Raw genomic sequence first — 15,339 nt, 5'->3', positions numbered from 1 at the left:
GGGTCAACTTTTCATTGGATAATCTATGTTGAAACACCACAGCAAAATATGATTTGCTCCATCCTACAAAGTCTGTGCCTATACTCTTCAAGTTACGTAAATACCTCCCACATCCCTGAGAAAGACTGTGATCAAATCCATCACTCACAGAAGTCACGATCCCACATTCATCTTCAAAATGAATGCATATGACTTTAGAGCCACTGGTCACCCCTACATGTATGCTTGGCTAATGTCTCATCAATACAGTTTCACTGTAGACAATACACAGTGAGTGAATCTACTCTTTTTCATGGTGAGGAGCTCAACACTCATATTTTACTGGCATGCCACTAACTAAATTAAGCCCCTTTTTTCTTTAAAGAAAAATGGGGGTGGGGGCTGTGAACAGCTACTTCAGTATGGCTGCCAAGGACAGGCTTAAAAAGGAACTAATACAATCCAATCTCAAAAAAAACCTAACAAAACCATAAAAAAATAATGTATTAACTTAGTATTAAGCACCATTCTTTTTATAAGAGAATAAAATCCCGTAACTTCAAAATCTAATAATGGTAAAGTGTCAGTTGAAAAGGTAAAAACAAAGCACTAAACACCAGCTCCTCAATGAGAAGTTCTTCTGGGCACTTACCCAAGTCTTCCTAGCATCTCAAACTCGGGAACTTGTGGTCCACATGTCTCTACTTGCAGTGGGTGGTATTCATATAGAGCTTCTTCAAGCTTTTGAATAGGTGCCAAGGAAATGTGTTGACCCTGATAAAAAAAATGAAGGACAGTGGTAAGAGACGCACAACAATGTGGATGTATGAAATGCTAAGAAATGCATATTTAAAAATTATTAAAGTTGTAAAGTTTACATTATATTCATATGTGTGTGTGTATATACACACACACACACACACACACACACACACACACATATATTTCACCTCAATTTCTAAAGATGGGTTTTGAATATTCTAATTTATTTATTTACCATACTGGAATAATACACAGGGGAAAGAGAATGGAAGTGAAATATCTGGAAAAACTCATTAAGATTATTTTAACCCTTAACTTTCATGTTTCAGAGCCTTTTAAAATAAACATGAAACTGTCAAGCTAAATTTTATACTATTGCACAGTAATCCAATTGCTAAAAAATGAATCTAACTACAGAGCATGCCATTCATTGAGAAGAGGCCAGTCTGCCTTGTTGATAGTAGCCATTCTAACAGGTATGAGGTGGAATCTCATTGTGGTTTTAATTTGCATTTCCCTAAAAACTAGTGAAGTTGCGCATCTTTTCATATGTCTGCTAGCCATTTGTATGTTTTCTTGGGAGAAGTGTCTGTTCAGGTCCTCTCCCCATTTTTTAATTGGATTGTTTGTTTGATATTGAGTTGTATGAATCCTTTATGTATTTTAGATATTAATCTCTTGTTGGAGCTATTGTTTGCAAGTATGAAATAAATACTATTACCCTTTATGGATGAGAAATAGGAGTTTAGATAAGTCACTTAGCAAGGTCACACTATAGTTAATGGCAGGTTGAGAATTAGAAGACAAGTCAAATTCTAAAGCTCATGTTCTTTTCCCCTATCTTCCTTATTTTATAAATTAAAAAAAAGACTCCCAAAATGTAAATTTTCCTAAGGTCACATAGAGTCATGTCTCCTAATTCCTGTCCAGTGTGGGTTCTACTATACCACATTGCCTTTTAATGTTCTATTTTTAGACAATATAGTCACGGTTGCTCAATTTGAAATTGTGATGTTCACCTTGGCTGGTATGGCCCAGTGGATCAATCAGAGGAGCACAAATTGAAAGGTTGAAACGTTCAATTCCTGGTCAGGGCACATGCCTGGGTTGCCAGCCAGGTCCCTGTCTGGGGGCGTGAGAGGCAACCAATCAATGTTTCTTTCCTCCTCTTTCTTCCTCCCTTCCCCTCTCTCTAAAAATAGTAAAACCTTTTTTATAAATTAAAAAGATAAAAATGAAACTTTGATATTAATAAGCAAATCCTAGATGGTTTAAAACAAATTTTTATAAAAATTCTAATAACTTAGATATGGTCAAAACACTGTAGGTTCAAAAAAGAATTTTTTAATTATGGCATTTAAAGAGAAATAAACATTATGACATTTAGAAAGAAATTACTCAGTGGTAATTCTGTTTACCATGATCATAAATGATGCAAAGCCTGGCCTTGTAACATTCAATCTATCCTCCCCCACAAAAAAAACTGGTGTGAGATAGATGCTAAGTTTCTTAAATCCAAAGCTTGGGAAGAATTTAACAGAAAAAGGCAATGACATAATTAAGATTTTTTTTTAATCATCAACTGGCCACACAGATGTCTTAACACATACTGCAAGGAAAGGGTCAGGACTTTTAAGTGACTGCAGGCAAAAGGCTTTCAAAAGTTTCCAGATGCAAACTGATAACTGAATGTGGTATTTCCATCAAAATAGTAAGTGTCAAACTATTTTAAATTACCAGAAAAAAGGAGAATTCAGATTAAGGAAATCAAACTGCGTATTGCAGTAGTGATGTGTCACACCTGAATTAAATATGAGTTGGTACCAAATGATATGGTGCACACTTGAAGAACTACAGAAAATCAAAAGAGAGGAAGAATCAATAAAAGGTGGAAGAATGAGGTAGTAAGACCTGTGCAAAACCTGAGAGGGAGGACAAAGACTACAACAAAAGTAAGGAAATGGGGCAACAACAATTATTACCAGAGCTATACGTTGTGTCTTGAGACAGTAACTAACAAACATCATCAGAGAATGAGTATATAAAGAGGCAGGGCTAGGCAGACACTGAATCAGTACAGCATAGCTTAAGTTATAGCCAGAAAATACTCCAGGACTAGTTTAATCTCATACAGTAAAAAAAAAATCAGACCCTTAAAACAATGTAAAAAATTCTATTGCCATTAAATTATAAAATTAGTGATAAAACAGGAAAGCAAATTATGAAATTGCTCCTTTATGAAAAGCAATTTAGTAAACCACTAAAATACTTACGTACTTTGACACAATGATTCCAGTTGAACAATTTATAATAAAAAAGTCAGAATTATAATCAAATTTTTATTCAGAAGACTATTATTCATGATAGGTTAACTTATAATTGTAAAAAACCAAAAGGATCATTAAATGTTCAACTATATTGGGAAATTTAAGTAAATATGAATTCAGCTGTAATCATGTGTATGTCATTTAAAATTATGTTCAAAGAGAATTGAATAAAATATTAAATATATAATCGGGATGACCTAAATTATTTTTAAATCTGCATGAAGCTATAATGAAAAATATGCAAATATTCAGTGATTATTTGTAGGTGATCAGATTATGAAATATTTATATTTTTATGTTTATACAGCATTTTCTAAATTGGCCAAAATGGGTATATTACCTATTTATAACCATTAAAAAGATAATAAAAATATGCTCAGAACCATACTGAATACCATTATTGGAAAAAAATTAGAAAAATCATACTACAAAACAACTGATCTGGTCTCTTCAATAAGTCAATGTCATGAAAAACAACAACTGCTTAAATGACTTTTATTTGCCAGACTATCCTCATCTTTAACGTATTTGCTAATAAACCCTGTAACTTTCTTTAACTCTCGTTGTATAGTTATCTCTTTAATATCTGTCTCCCCGTGAGATGGTAAGGCCCTATATTCGCTGCCCTAATTTACAGCACAGTGCCTGGAACCAAAGATCTGCTCAGTGTTTGACTGAATGAACGAATAATATGAAACAGAGGGAGAACAGCCATTTGCTATAGAGGTATGAACAGTAAGAAAACTGTAAGATTAGAGTCAGGTTTCAATTCTGTAAATTAAAAAAATGCTCTCCCTGGAGTTTGTGGCTCTGGGGAGAGAACTGAGGGGACAGCTGTGGGGACCGTGTGCCAAGTCCCTCTCCCACACCACAGAAACCATCTGTCTTGGGTAATCACTACCTTTCTTAGAGCATCAGCCTGGGGAATGAAATAGCTCAGAAGCCTGAGCTGTGTGCCTCTGGGGTCCACTACTCCCACATCCCCCCAAGCTCCACTGGCACCCTCCGGACTCCCTGTTCCCACACCATGCATAGCACAAGCCATGCTGAAACATCAGCTGCCTGCGCCGGGGTGTAGTGGTCTGGCAGACTGAGGGGGTGTCAGTGACTGAGTGTGTAGCTTTGGAGTGAGAGCATTTCCCCCACTATCCCATGAACCTGACTGGCACCTCCCCATCACAGTAGATCCTCTAGCTCCACCATCCAGGATCCAAGTGGCCCGACCCTCTCAACTCTTGGTGGCCCTGCACTGCTGAGGTCTGGGGAAAATCCAGGACAGACTGAGTTGTGTGCCTCTGGGGTCCACTCCTCCCACATCCCCCAAGCTCACCTCCTTCTCACAGGAGATCCATTAGGCCTCACCCTGCCCACTTCGGTTGCCCTGCCCTATGGCGCTGGGACTCTGGGCAATCTTGGACAGACTGAGTTGGGAATCATAGCAGATCTACCTAATTCATGGCAATGAACAGAAAGGGGCAGCCAAAATGAGGAGACAAACATGGCCCACATGAAAGAACAGGAGAAATCTCCAGAAAAAGAGCTAAATGAAAGGGAGGCAAGCAATTTACCAGATACAGAGTTCAAAAGGATGGTTATAAGGATATTCAAGAAGCTTAATGAGAACTTCAACAAAGAGACAGCAAACAAAAAAAGACATAGCAACCATAAAAAGAACCAGTCACAAATGAAGAATACAATATCTGAAATAAATAATACACTAGAAAGACTAAATAGTAGGTTAAATGAAGCAGAGGACTGAATCAGAGATTTGGAAGACACAAGGTAGCAGAAAACACCCAATCAGAGCAGCAAAAACAAAAGAGAATTTTTAAAAATGAGGATAGTTTAAGGGACATTTGGGACAACTGAAAGACATAATAACACCCACATAATAAGCGTACCAAAAGAAGAAGAGAGAGAGCAAGGGATCAAGAATCTATTTGAAAAAATAATGGCTGAAAACTTCCCTAACTGTGTGAACAAAAATGACACACAAGTCCAGAATGAAGCCAAAAAGGTCCATGCAAAGATACATCATAATTAAACTGCCAAAGGTTAAAGACAAAGACAGAATTTTAAAAAGCAGCAAGAGAAAGACACCTAGTTACTTACAAGAACACTCTCATAAGATTGACAGCTGATTTCTTAACAGAAACACTTAGGCCAAAAGGGATTCTTAGGAAATATTCAAAGTGATAAAAAGCAAAGAGCTACAATAAAGATCCAGGAAGGCTATCATTTAAAATTGAAGAAGAAATAAAGAGATTCCCAGACAAGAAAAAGCTAACAAATTTCATTACTACCAAACCAGTGTGTCAAGTAATGTTAAAGAGTGAAGAAAAAAAAAAGACGAACAACAAGAAAAAAGAGGAGCACAGTTAAAAGAATAAAATGGCAATAAGTAAATATACTAATAATCACTTTATATATAAATGGCTTAAAGGTACAAAAGACATAGAATACCTGAAAGGAGAAGAAAATAATATCCATACATCTCCTGACTTACAAGAGACCTACCTTAGAATGATAAAAAGACTAAAAGTAAAGGGATGGATGAAAAGGGGCGGGGGGCTGAGGTAGCAATAGTTATATCAGACAAAACAGACTTCAAAACAAAGGCTGTAATAAGAGGAAGGACACTGTACAATACTACAAGGATCAATCCAACAAGAGGATATAAATGTAAACATTTATGCACCCAACACAGGAGCACATAAATACAGTGGTATTTCAGTACTCGAGTGGCCAGCAAGTGACAACTGGTGAAGCATTTCTCTTGCAGGGTAGCATCATGACTCATACAAGTTCTAGCAAGTGCAATGAGTGGTGAGCAAGCATCAAGTGCTGAAACATTTTTTCTTGTTCAACTGCAATGAGTACTAGATTTGATGAGTTCTGAAGCCAATGAGTACCAAGGTACCACTGTATATATAGCAAACCTTAATGGACATAAAGGGCAGATCAGCAGTAATACAGTCATAGTAGGAAATTTTTAACATAAATACATACATAGCATCAATACATAAATATTCCAGACAAAAATATAAGAAGAAAATAGGATCCTTAAATGACACAGTAGATCAGATGGGGTTAATCGCTATCTTCAGAGCTTTTCACCCCACAGCAGCAGAATATACATTTTTTCAAGTGTACAGAGAACATTTTCTAAGATAGACCACATGCTAGGACACAAGACAAGTCTCAACAGATTACAGAAGACTGAAATCATATCAAGCACTTTCTCTTACAATAATGGTATGAAATTATAAATAAGTCACAAAAAACCCCCTCAGAAACGCCCAAGCATGTGGAGGCTAAATAACAAAGCACTAAACAGTGAAGGGGATTAACAATGAAATCAGGAAGTAATCAAAAGATAATTAGAAACAAATGAAAATGAGGACACAACAACCTGAAATCTATGGGACAAGTAAAAGCGATCCTATGGGAAATTCATAGCATTACAGGCCTACCTCAAGAAGCAAGAAAATTTCAAATAAACAATCTAATATTACACTTAAAGGAACAACAAAAAAAGGACAAACAAAGCCCAAAGTGAGTAGAAGGAAGGAAATAATAGAGATCAGAGCAGAAAACAATGACATCTAAAAAACAGCAGACAGATAAATGAAACTAAGAGCTGGTTCTTTGAAAAGATAAACACGATTGATAAATCTTTAATCAGACTCATCAAGAAAAAAAGAGAGGGTCCAAATAAAATCACAAATGAAAGAGCAGAAATAACAACTGACTGCACAGAAATAAAAGCAGTTATAAGAAAATATTAAAAACAATTACATGCCAAAAATTTGGACAACCTGGAAATTAAATTCCTAGAAACATACAATCTCCCTAAACTGAAACAGGAAGAATCAGAGAATCTGAAAAGACAGATTACAACTACTGAAATTTACAACAGTAATCAAAAAATGTCCAACAAACAAAAGTCCTGGACTGATAACTTTAAGGGTGAATTTTACCAAACATTCAAAGAACTACCACCTAGCCTTTTCAAACTATCTAAAAAATTCAAGAGGAGAGAAGACTCCCAAGATGATTTTATATAAGGCCAACATTATCATAACTGCAAAACCAGATAAAGACACTACAAAGAAAGAAAATTATAGTCCAGAGTCCCTGATGAACATACAGTAGATGCTAAAAATCCTCAACAAAACATTAGCAAACCAGATCCAGCAATACATTAAGAAGTTGATACACCATGATCAAGTGGACTTTATTCCAAGGATGCAAGTTTGATACAAGGTCCACAAATCAATAAATGTGATACACCACATAAACAAAATGAAGGATAAAAATCACATGATTGTATCATTAGATTCAGAAAAAAACATCTAATAAAAATGCAGCACCAATTTATGACAAAACTCAGCAAAGTGCAGATAGAAGGAACATATCTTAATGTAATAAAGGCCATACATGCCCACTGCCAACAGCATAATGCGCAAAAACTACAAGCCAGGGATATCTGCTTTCACCTCTCTTATGAAACACAGTACTGGAAGTCCTACCCACAACAGTCACACAAAAAGAAGAAACAAAAACCATATAAACTGAAAAAGAAAAAATAAAATTGTCATTATTTGCACAGGACATGATACTCTATATAGAGAACCAAGATACCACTAGAGGTCTACTAGAACTGATAAATGAATTCAGTAAAGTAACAGGATACAAAATAAGTACCCAGAAATCAGTTGCATTTTTATATAGCAATAATAAACTCTCAAGAAAGGGACACTAAGAAACACAATCTCATTAAAAAAATATCTAGGAATAAATTTAACCAAAGATGAAAAAGACCTGTACTCAGAAAACTGTAAGACACTGAACGAAGAAATTAAGGAAAGCACAAAAAAGTGGGAGCACACACCATGTTCGTGGATAAGAAAAATTAACATCATTAAAATTTCATAGTACCCAAAGCAATTTATAGATTCAATACAATCCCTATTAAAGTACCAATGACATATTTCACATAGAACATTCCAAAAATTTATATGGATCCATAAATGACCCTGAATAGCCTCAGCAATTCTGAAAAAGAAGAACAAAGTAGAAGTCATCACAATACCTAATGTCAAACTGTATTACAAGGCCACTGTAATCAAAACAGTCTGGGACTGGCATAAGAACAGACATATAGATCAATGGAACAGAATAGAGAGCCCAGAAATAAACCCTTGTCTCTATGGTCAATTTACATTTGACAAAGGAGGCATGGGCATACCAGAAAGTAAAAACTAATCTGTTCGACAAATGGTGTTGGGAGATCTGGACATATACATGCAAAAAAATGAAACTAGACCACCAACTTACATCATATACCAAAATAAACTCAAGACAGTTAAAAGACTTAAATGTAAGTCATGACACCACGAAAATCCTAGAGGAGAACATAGGCAGCAAAATCTCAGATAGTCCATGCAGCAATTTTTTCACTGATAGAGCAAGGGATATTAGAGAAAGAATAAACAAATGACACTATATCAAATTAAAGTTTCTGCACGGCTAAGGAAAACATTAACAAAATGAAAGGGGAACCAACCACAGGGGAAAACATATTTGCCATGATACCTCACACAAGGGTTTGATCTCCAAAATATATAAAGAACTCACATGACTCCACACTGAGAGGACAAACAATCCAATTAAAAAATGGGGACTTCCGCCAGGATGGAGTCGTAGGTGGAAGCACTGCACCTTCTCACACTACCAACTTTAAAAACAACAATGTTTTAGCAACAAAAATGCAGCCAAACCACAGAAATTTGAACTACACGGAAGTCTGACAACAACGAACCCTTCAGCCAAACCGGTAACAGGGGCAAAGCCAGCAGCAGAGTGGGATCAGGAAGGAAAGATCTACCAGACCAACCCTGGCCAGCGATCCAGGTGCGCAAGCAGCTGTGGGCGGATCCCAGGTGTGGAGTAGCGGGTGGACCCACTGAGGGCTGATCGCAGTCACACATTCGCATGCAGATAAACCAGTGAAAGACCTAGAGGTGGTGAGACGGACCAGGCAGGCCCCAGTGGTGGGAAGCGGCAGAGGGAACCGCCATTGTCCCTCTCTGATCCTGCCCCCACATACAGCCTCACAAACCAGCCACCTGGGTGGCCCCACCCCGGTGAACAACTAAGGCTCCGCTCCTCATATGTAACAGGCACAAACAGATCAAAATATGGCTCAAGAACAACTCAGAGCCCCAGAGCCAATAAATCTAAGTGATGAAGAAATAGCAAAACTTTCAGATGCACAGTTCAAAACACTGGTGATCAGGATGCTCACAGAACTGGTTGATTTTAGTCACAAATTAGAGGAACATATGGAAGCTAAACTAATTGAAATGAAGGGAAATATACAGGAAACCAATAGTAATGGAAAGGAAACTGGGACTCAAATCAAGGGAGTGGACCAGAAAGAGGAAAAAAATGACCAAACAGAAAAGGATGAAGAAAAAAGAATTAAAAAAAAATTAGGAGAGGCTTAGGAACCTTCAGGACATCTTTAAACGTTCCAACATCTGAATTATAGGGGTACCAGAAGAACAGCCACGAGTGGAACACTTATTTGAACAAATAATAAAATAGAACTTATCTGGCAAAGGAAATAGACTTCCAGAAAATCCTGGAAGCTCAGAGAGTCCCAAAGAAGTTGGACCCAAGCAGGAACACACCAAGGCACATCATCATTACATTAGCCAAGAGTAAAATGAAGGAGAGAATGCTAGAAGCAGCAAGAGATAAGGGGACACTCACCTACAAAGGAGTTCCCATCAGACTGTCAGCTCATTTCTCAAAAGAGACCTTACAGGCAAGAAGGGGCTGGAAAGAAGTATTCCAAGTCATGAAATCCAAAGACCTACATCCAAGATTGCTCTATCCAGCAAAGCTTTCATTTAGAATGGAAGGACAGATAAAGTGCTTCTCAGATAAGATCAAATTCAAGGAGTTCATCATCACCAAGCCCTAATTATATGAAATGTTAAAGGGACTTACCTAAGACAAAGAAGATAAAAAAGATGAACAGTGAAAGGACAGCAAACTCACAGTTATTAAGAACCACACCTAAAGCAAAAGCAAATTAAGAGGACAGCTAGATCAGGAGCAGAACCATAAAAATGAAGATCACATGGAGGGTTAGCAACAGGAGAGTGGGAGAAGAAGAGGGGAGAAGGTACAGTAAATAAGTAGCGGAATAGTAGGTAGAAAATAGATAGGAGGGAGGGTGAGAATAGTATGGGAAGTATAGAATCTAAAGAACTTGAGACATGTGGTCATAAACTAAAGGGGGGGAATAATGGGGGAGGGAGTGTGCAAGGTGGAGGTGAATGAAGGGGGGAATACAACAACTGTAATGGCATAATTAATAAAATATATTTTAAAAAATAAATGAGATCATTCTATAAATAAATAAATAAATAAATAAATAAATAAATAAATAAAGGGCAAAGGACCTGAACAGACACTTCTCCAAGGAGGACACAGAGGAGGCCCAGAGACACATGAAAGGATGCTCAGCAACACTAGCCATCAGAGATGCATATTAAAACCATGATGAGATACCACTCCACACCAGTCAGAATGACCATCATTAACAAGTGCTGGCGAGGTTGTGGAGATAAGGGAACCCTAGTGCACTGTTAGTAGGAATGCAGACTGGTTCAGCCGAGGTGGAAAAAAGTATGGAAATCCCTCGGAAAACTAAAAATGAAACTACCTTTTTATCCAGTGATTCCACTGCTGGAATTATACCCTAAGAATCTTGAAACACCCATTTAGAGAAACTATGCACCCCAATGTTCATAGCAGTGTTATATACAATAGCCAAGTGCTAGAAACAGCCTAAATGCCCATTACTAGGTGAGTGGATTAAAAAACTGTGGTACAGTTACGTAATGGAATATTATGCAGCAGGAAGAAAGAATTCCTACCCTTCATAACTGCATGGATGGAACTAGAAAGTACTATGCTAAGTGAAATAAGCCAGGCAGTGAAAGACAAATGCCATTATAATGTCATATATATGTGGAACCTAATCAACAAAACAAACAAATGAGCAAAACAGAACCAGAGACAAGGAAATAAAGAACAATCTGTCAGTAACCAGAAGGGAGGAGGGAGGGGGATAACAAGGGGAAAAGGCAAAGGGCCAAGTCAAGGAACATGTATAAAGGACCCATGGACATGAACAATGGGATGGGGAATGTCTAGGGGAACTAGAAGGGGTGGGGTAAGGGAAACCAACAGGGAAAAAATTGGGACAACTGTAATGAAACAATAATAATAAAAAGAAAATGATAAGACATTGAAGAAATAAACTAAAGAATATATAAATAAGTGGAAGCATATACTGTGTTCATGCATAAGAGGAATTAATATCATTAAAATGTCCATACTACCCAAATCAATCTATAGGGACAACAAAATTCCTATGAAGATACCAATGGTGTATGTCACAAAACTAAACAAATATTTCAAAAATGTATATGGAACCACTAAAAAAAGCCACAACAATCTTGACAAAGACCAACAAAGTTGGAGGAAATATATTATAAGGTCAAGGCCCTAGTAATATGTACTCAACATATTGATACTGGTATAAAAACAGACAGATCAACAGAATGGAATAGAAAATCTAGAAATAAACCCACACCTGTATGGCCAATTAATATCCAACAAAGGAAGAACATAAAAGGGAGTAAAGACAGTCTGTTCAATAAGTGATTAGAAAAATTGGACTGGTATGTGCAAAAATGAAACTAGACAACCTTCTCACACCACACAAGAATAAACTCAAAATGGATTAAAGATTTAAATGTAAAACTCAAAACCATAAAATCCAAGAAAACACAGGCAGTAAAACCTCAGACATTTCTTATGGTAGTATTTTTTCTAATACATCTTCTTGGGCAAGGGAAACAAAAGAAAAAATAAACAAATGGGACTATATCAAACTAAAAAATTTTTACATGGCAAAAGAAACCATCAACAAAATGAAAAGATTACCCACCAAATGCATGAACATACTCACCAATGATACATCTCATAAAGGTTTAATATCCAAAATTTATATAGAACTTATACAACTCACCACTAAAAAACAAAAGTCCAATTTAAAAATGAGCAAAGGACCAAAATAGACACTTCTCCAAAGAAGACATACAGAGAGTCAGTAGATATATGAAAAAAAGATGCTCGACATCACTAATTATCAGAGAAGTGCAAATTAAAATCACAATGAGATATCACCTTTTGCATGTCAAAATGACTATCATCAATAAATCAACAGACAAATGCTGATGAAGATGCAGACCTGTTGGTGGGAATGCAGATTGGTGTGACCAACTGTGGAAAGTAGTATGGAGTTACTTCAAAAAAATTAAAAATTTATGAGCGACCAATTCAACTTGTGGGAATACATCCAAAGAAACCTATAACGCTGATAAAAAAATATATGCAAGAAAAGAATATATGTGTTCTTATGTTCCTTGCAGCTTTATTTATAATAGTTAAGATTTGGAAGCAGCCCCAATGCCCATCAGTAGAAGAGTGGATAAAAATATCTGTGGCAGCCCTAGCTGGTGTAGCTCAGTGGACTGAGTGTGGGCCTGCAGACTAAAGGGTCACCAGTTCAATTCCCCGTCAAGGCAGATGCCTGGGTTGCAGGCTGGGTCCCCAGCTGGTGGCGTGCAAGAGATTACAATCTTACATTGATGTTTCTCTCCCTCTCTTTCTCCTTCCCTTCCCCTCTCTCTAAAAATAAATAAATAAAATCCTTTGAAAAATAATTTTTAAAAATCTGTGGTATAGTTATACAATAGAATACTACTCAGCCATAAAAAGAGGAAATCTTACCTTTTGCAACAGTATGGATGAACCTGGAGAACATTATGCTAAGTGAAATAAGCTAGTCACAGAAAGACAAGTACTATATGATCTCACTCATAAGAGGAATCTAATGAACAAAATAAACTAACGAACAAAATAGAAACAGACTCATAGATACAGAAAACAATGAGAGCTATCACGGGGAAGAGGATTGGGAGTTGGGTGAAAAAGGTGAAGGGATTAAGCAAAAAAAAAATAACTTCATAGACACAGACAACAGTATGGTGATTAACAGAGGAAAAAGGGGTGTGGGGGAAGAGGGTATCAAGGGGGATAAATGGTAATGGAAGGAGACAACTTTGGATTGTGAACACACAATATGATATACCGATGATGTATTGTAGAACTGCGTACCTGAAAGCTCTATAATTTTATTAACCCATGTCACTCAATATAGTCAATAAAAATTAAAATTTAAATAAGAGAAAAAACAACAAAAAATGCTCTTATTAACCATAACGATAAAAACTTTGTTAATCATATACACTATAAGATTACATAGGAAATACATTTCCACCTTCTCCACACTTTAATAAAACTGGTTTTTTTTGTTTTCATTTCAGAGTGTCAGTGGGTGTTTTTTAACACATAGACTGGAAATGTGCTTTTAGCTAGTCAAGAACACATTTTAAACAAAATTTTAGATGACAAAACATTGTGGTTATTCTGTTGGAATCATCACCCACTCACATGACAAATACTGAATGAACACTGACTATACACCACAAACTAAAAAGTACACCAGAGAACAAAAGAGATAATAGCCCCTGCCCTCAGGGAGCTTATATTCTAGTAAATCACTTTCCAATGAGATCACGCCCCTCTACTTTTACTTTCTTTTTTGAATTATGGGAATGTAATACATAAATTAAAAAAAACAAAATCTAAAAAAATAAAACAATAATAGTGGTGATTGTTTTCATAAACTGGTCCTATCACATGTTAAATTTATCAAATTCTACAGAATGCATCACATGCTAAAGGGAATTAGAAACCAGAATACTTCCCTGTTCTCAGGGAACTAAACCAATACAACTTTAGTGATTACCTCCAAAGAAAATAACTATGTTTAGAATTATCAGAAAATCAGTTAAGTTTTTCCTGAAACACTGTTTCTATGTTGGTAAATGTCCTAATAATTTAAACACATGTGTGCACACATTTGCATGTGTTTTCTGTTTGTGCATACATATTTTTAATCGTGTGTTTTTATACTCACACAATATTTTATGGGATATAGAATACTTAAAAATATACCTGGCACTGCCATCAAGCTGCTCAATTTAAGTAACATATTGGGGTGTGGGAATAATTCAGTGTTTTCTATTTATTTTAGAAGCAAACAAAACAGAACCATTTTTATACTATGCCGCTCTGGTCACTCTCGGGGGATACAAGCCTGTCATCACTGCAACAGCTGCATGGTAATAACTTCCTGGTAGCACATAATTCCATGGTAAGTACAATTCATTTTCCCCCACTGAAATGGCTTTCTCCAATTTCTTTCAAAATTATAGTAAACAGCATAAGACAAATGAGGGACAAGTTTCTATACGGTAAGAGTAACACGCTGGCACAGCCTGTAAACTAAAATGAACTAAAGTGATACAATTTATCTAAACTTCATCTTCATCATCTATAATAGGGGTTGGGATGGAATTAGGAGTTGGACTAAATGTTCTTCCAAGTCTAACCTGCTACGATTGCATGATCACCAAGTGGAAATAAGCTACTACCTCACATGTATCATAAAAAATTTCTTTCCTAAAATTTAATGTACAATAATTTTAATATATATGTATATATACACACACGCAATGTATATAATATGTGCATACTTGCTAGAGAAATAGCCAGTGGAAGAAAAACAAGCACTAATCCTCAGATTTCCAACTCTCTACTGGAATCATCAGACTACATTCCCTATCTGAATGCATGTTTTGGAAAGAGCAGAATATATAAACTTTTAAAAAATTATTATAGCCTTCCCAGGAGCATGACCACGCCTTTCCCTTCCCCCTCTTTTTCCCTCTCAGGTGTGCATCTCCTAAACTCTAAGAGCCCCCATGAGACTTGCAACCAGCAAGGCAAAGGGCAGTGCAGCTCATCCAGGACTAAACTCCTGAACCTGTTCCCGAGGTCTCCTTTTCTCTGCTTCTCCAGTGAGCCAAATCAGCCTTGCTAGGCTCTCTCCTGTTGCTTATTCTACCCTAAGCCTTTCCTTGTTTTACTGTCCCCAGCTTAATAAACATACTTTCAGAAACAATTATTAGACTATTTGCTCACTTATTCCCGCAAATTGGCCTTTACAAGCATTCCTTGTTAGATTACCAATTTCTCCCCAAAATTTTCCATCTCA

The 15,339-nt window shown here is 36.5% G+C and overlaps 1 protein-coding gene across 2 annotated transcripts in view; it reads right to left on the bottom strand.

Annotated features, from left to right (window-relative positions):
- Positions 1-15,339, bottom strand: part of MNAT1 (MNAT1 component of CDK activating kinase) — a 178,700-nt gene that overhangs the window by 68,971 nt on the left and 94,390 nt on the right. For both annotated transcript variants that reach the window (XM_037132406.2, XM_037132404.2), the window contains one exon: positions 632-753. In XM_037132406.2, the coding sequence (XP_036988301.1) occupies positions 632-753 (122 nt within the window). The remainder of the gene's footprint in view (positions 1-631; positions 754-15,339) is intronic.

Source organism: Artibeus jamaicensis, unplaced genomic scaffold, assembly GCF_021234435.1.
Source record: "Artibeus jamaicensis isolate MK-2021 breed Jamaican fruit bat unplaced genomic scaffold, CSHL_Jam_final contig_851, whole genome shotgun sequence".
Classification (NCBI taxonomy): Eukaryota; Metazoa; Chordata; class Mammalia; order Chiroptera; family Phyllostomidae; genus Artibeus; species Artibeus jamaicensis.
The sequence above is the reverse complement of the archived record's forward strand: the minus strand, read 5'-3'. Positions and strand labels throughout refer to the sequence as shown.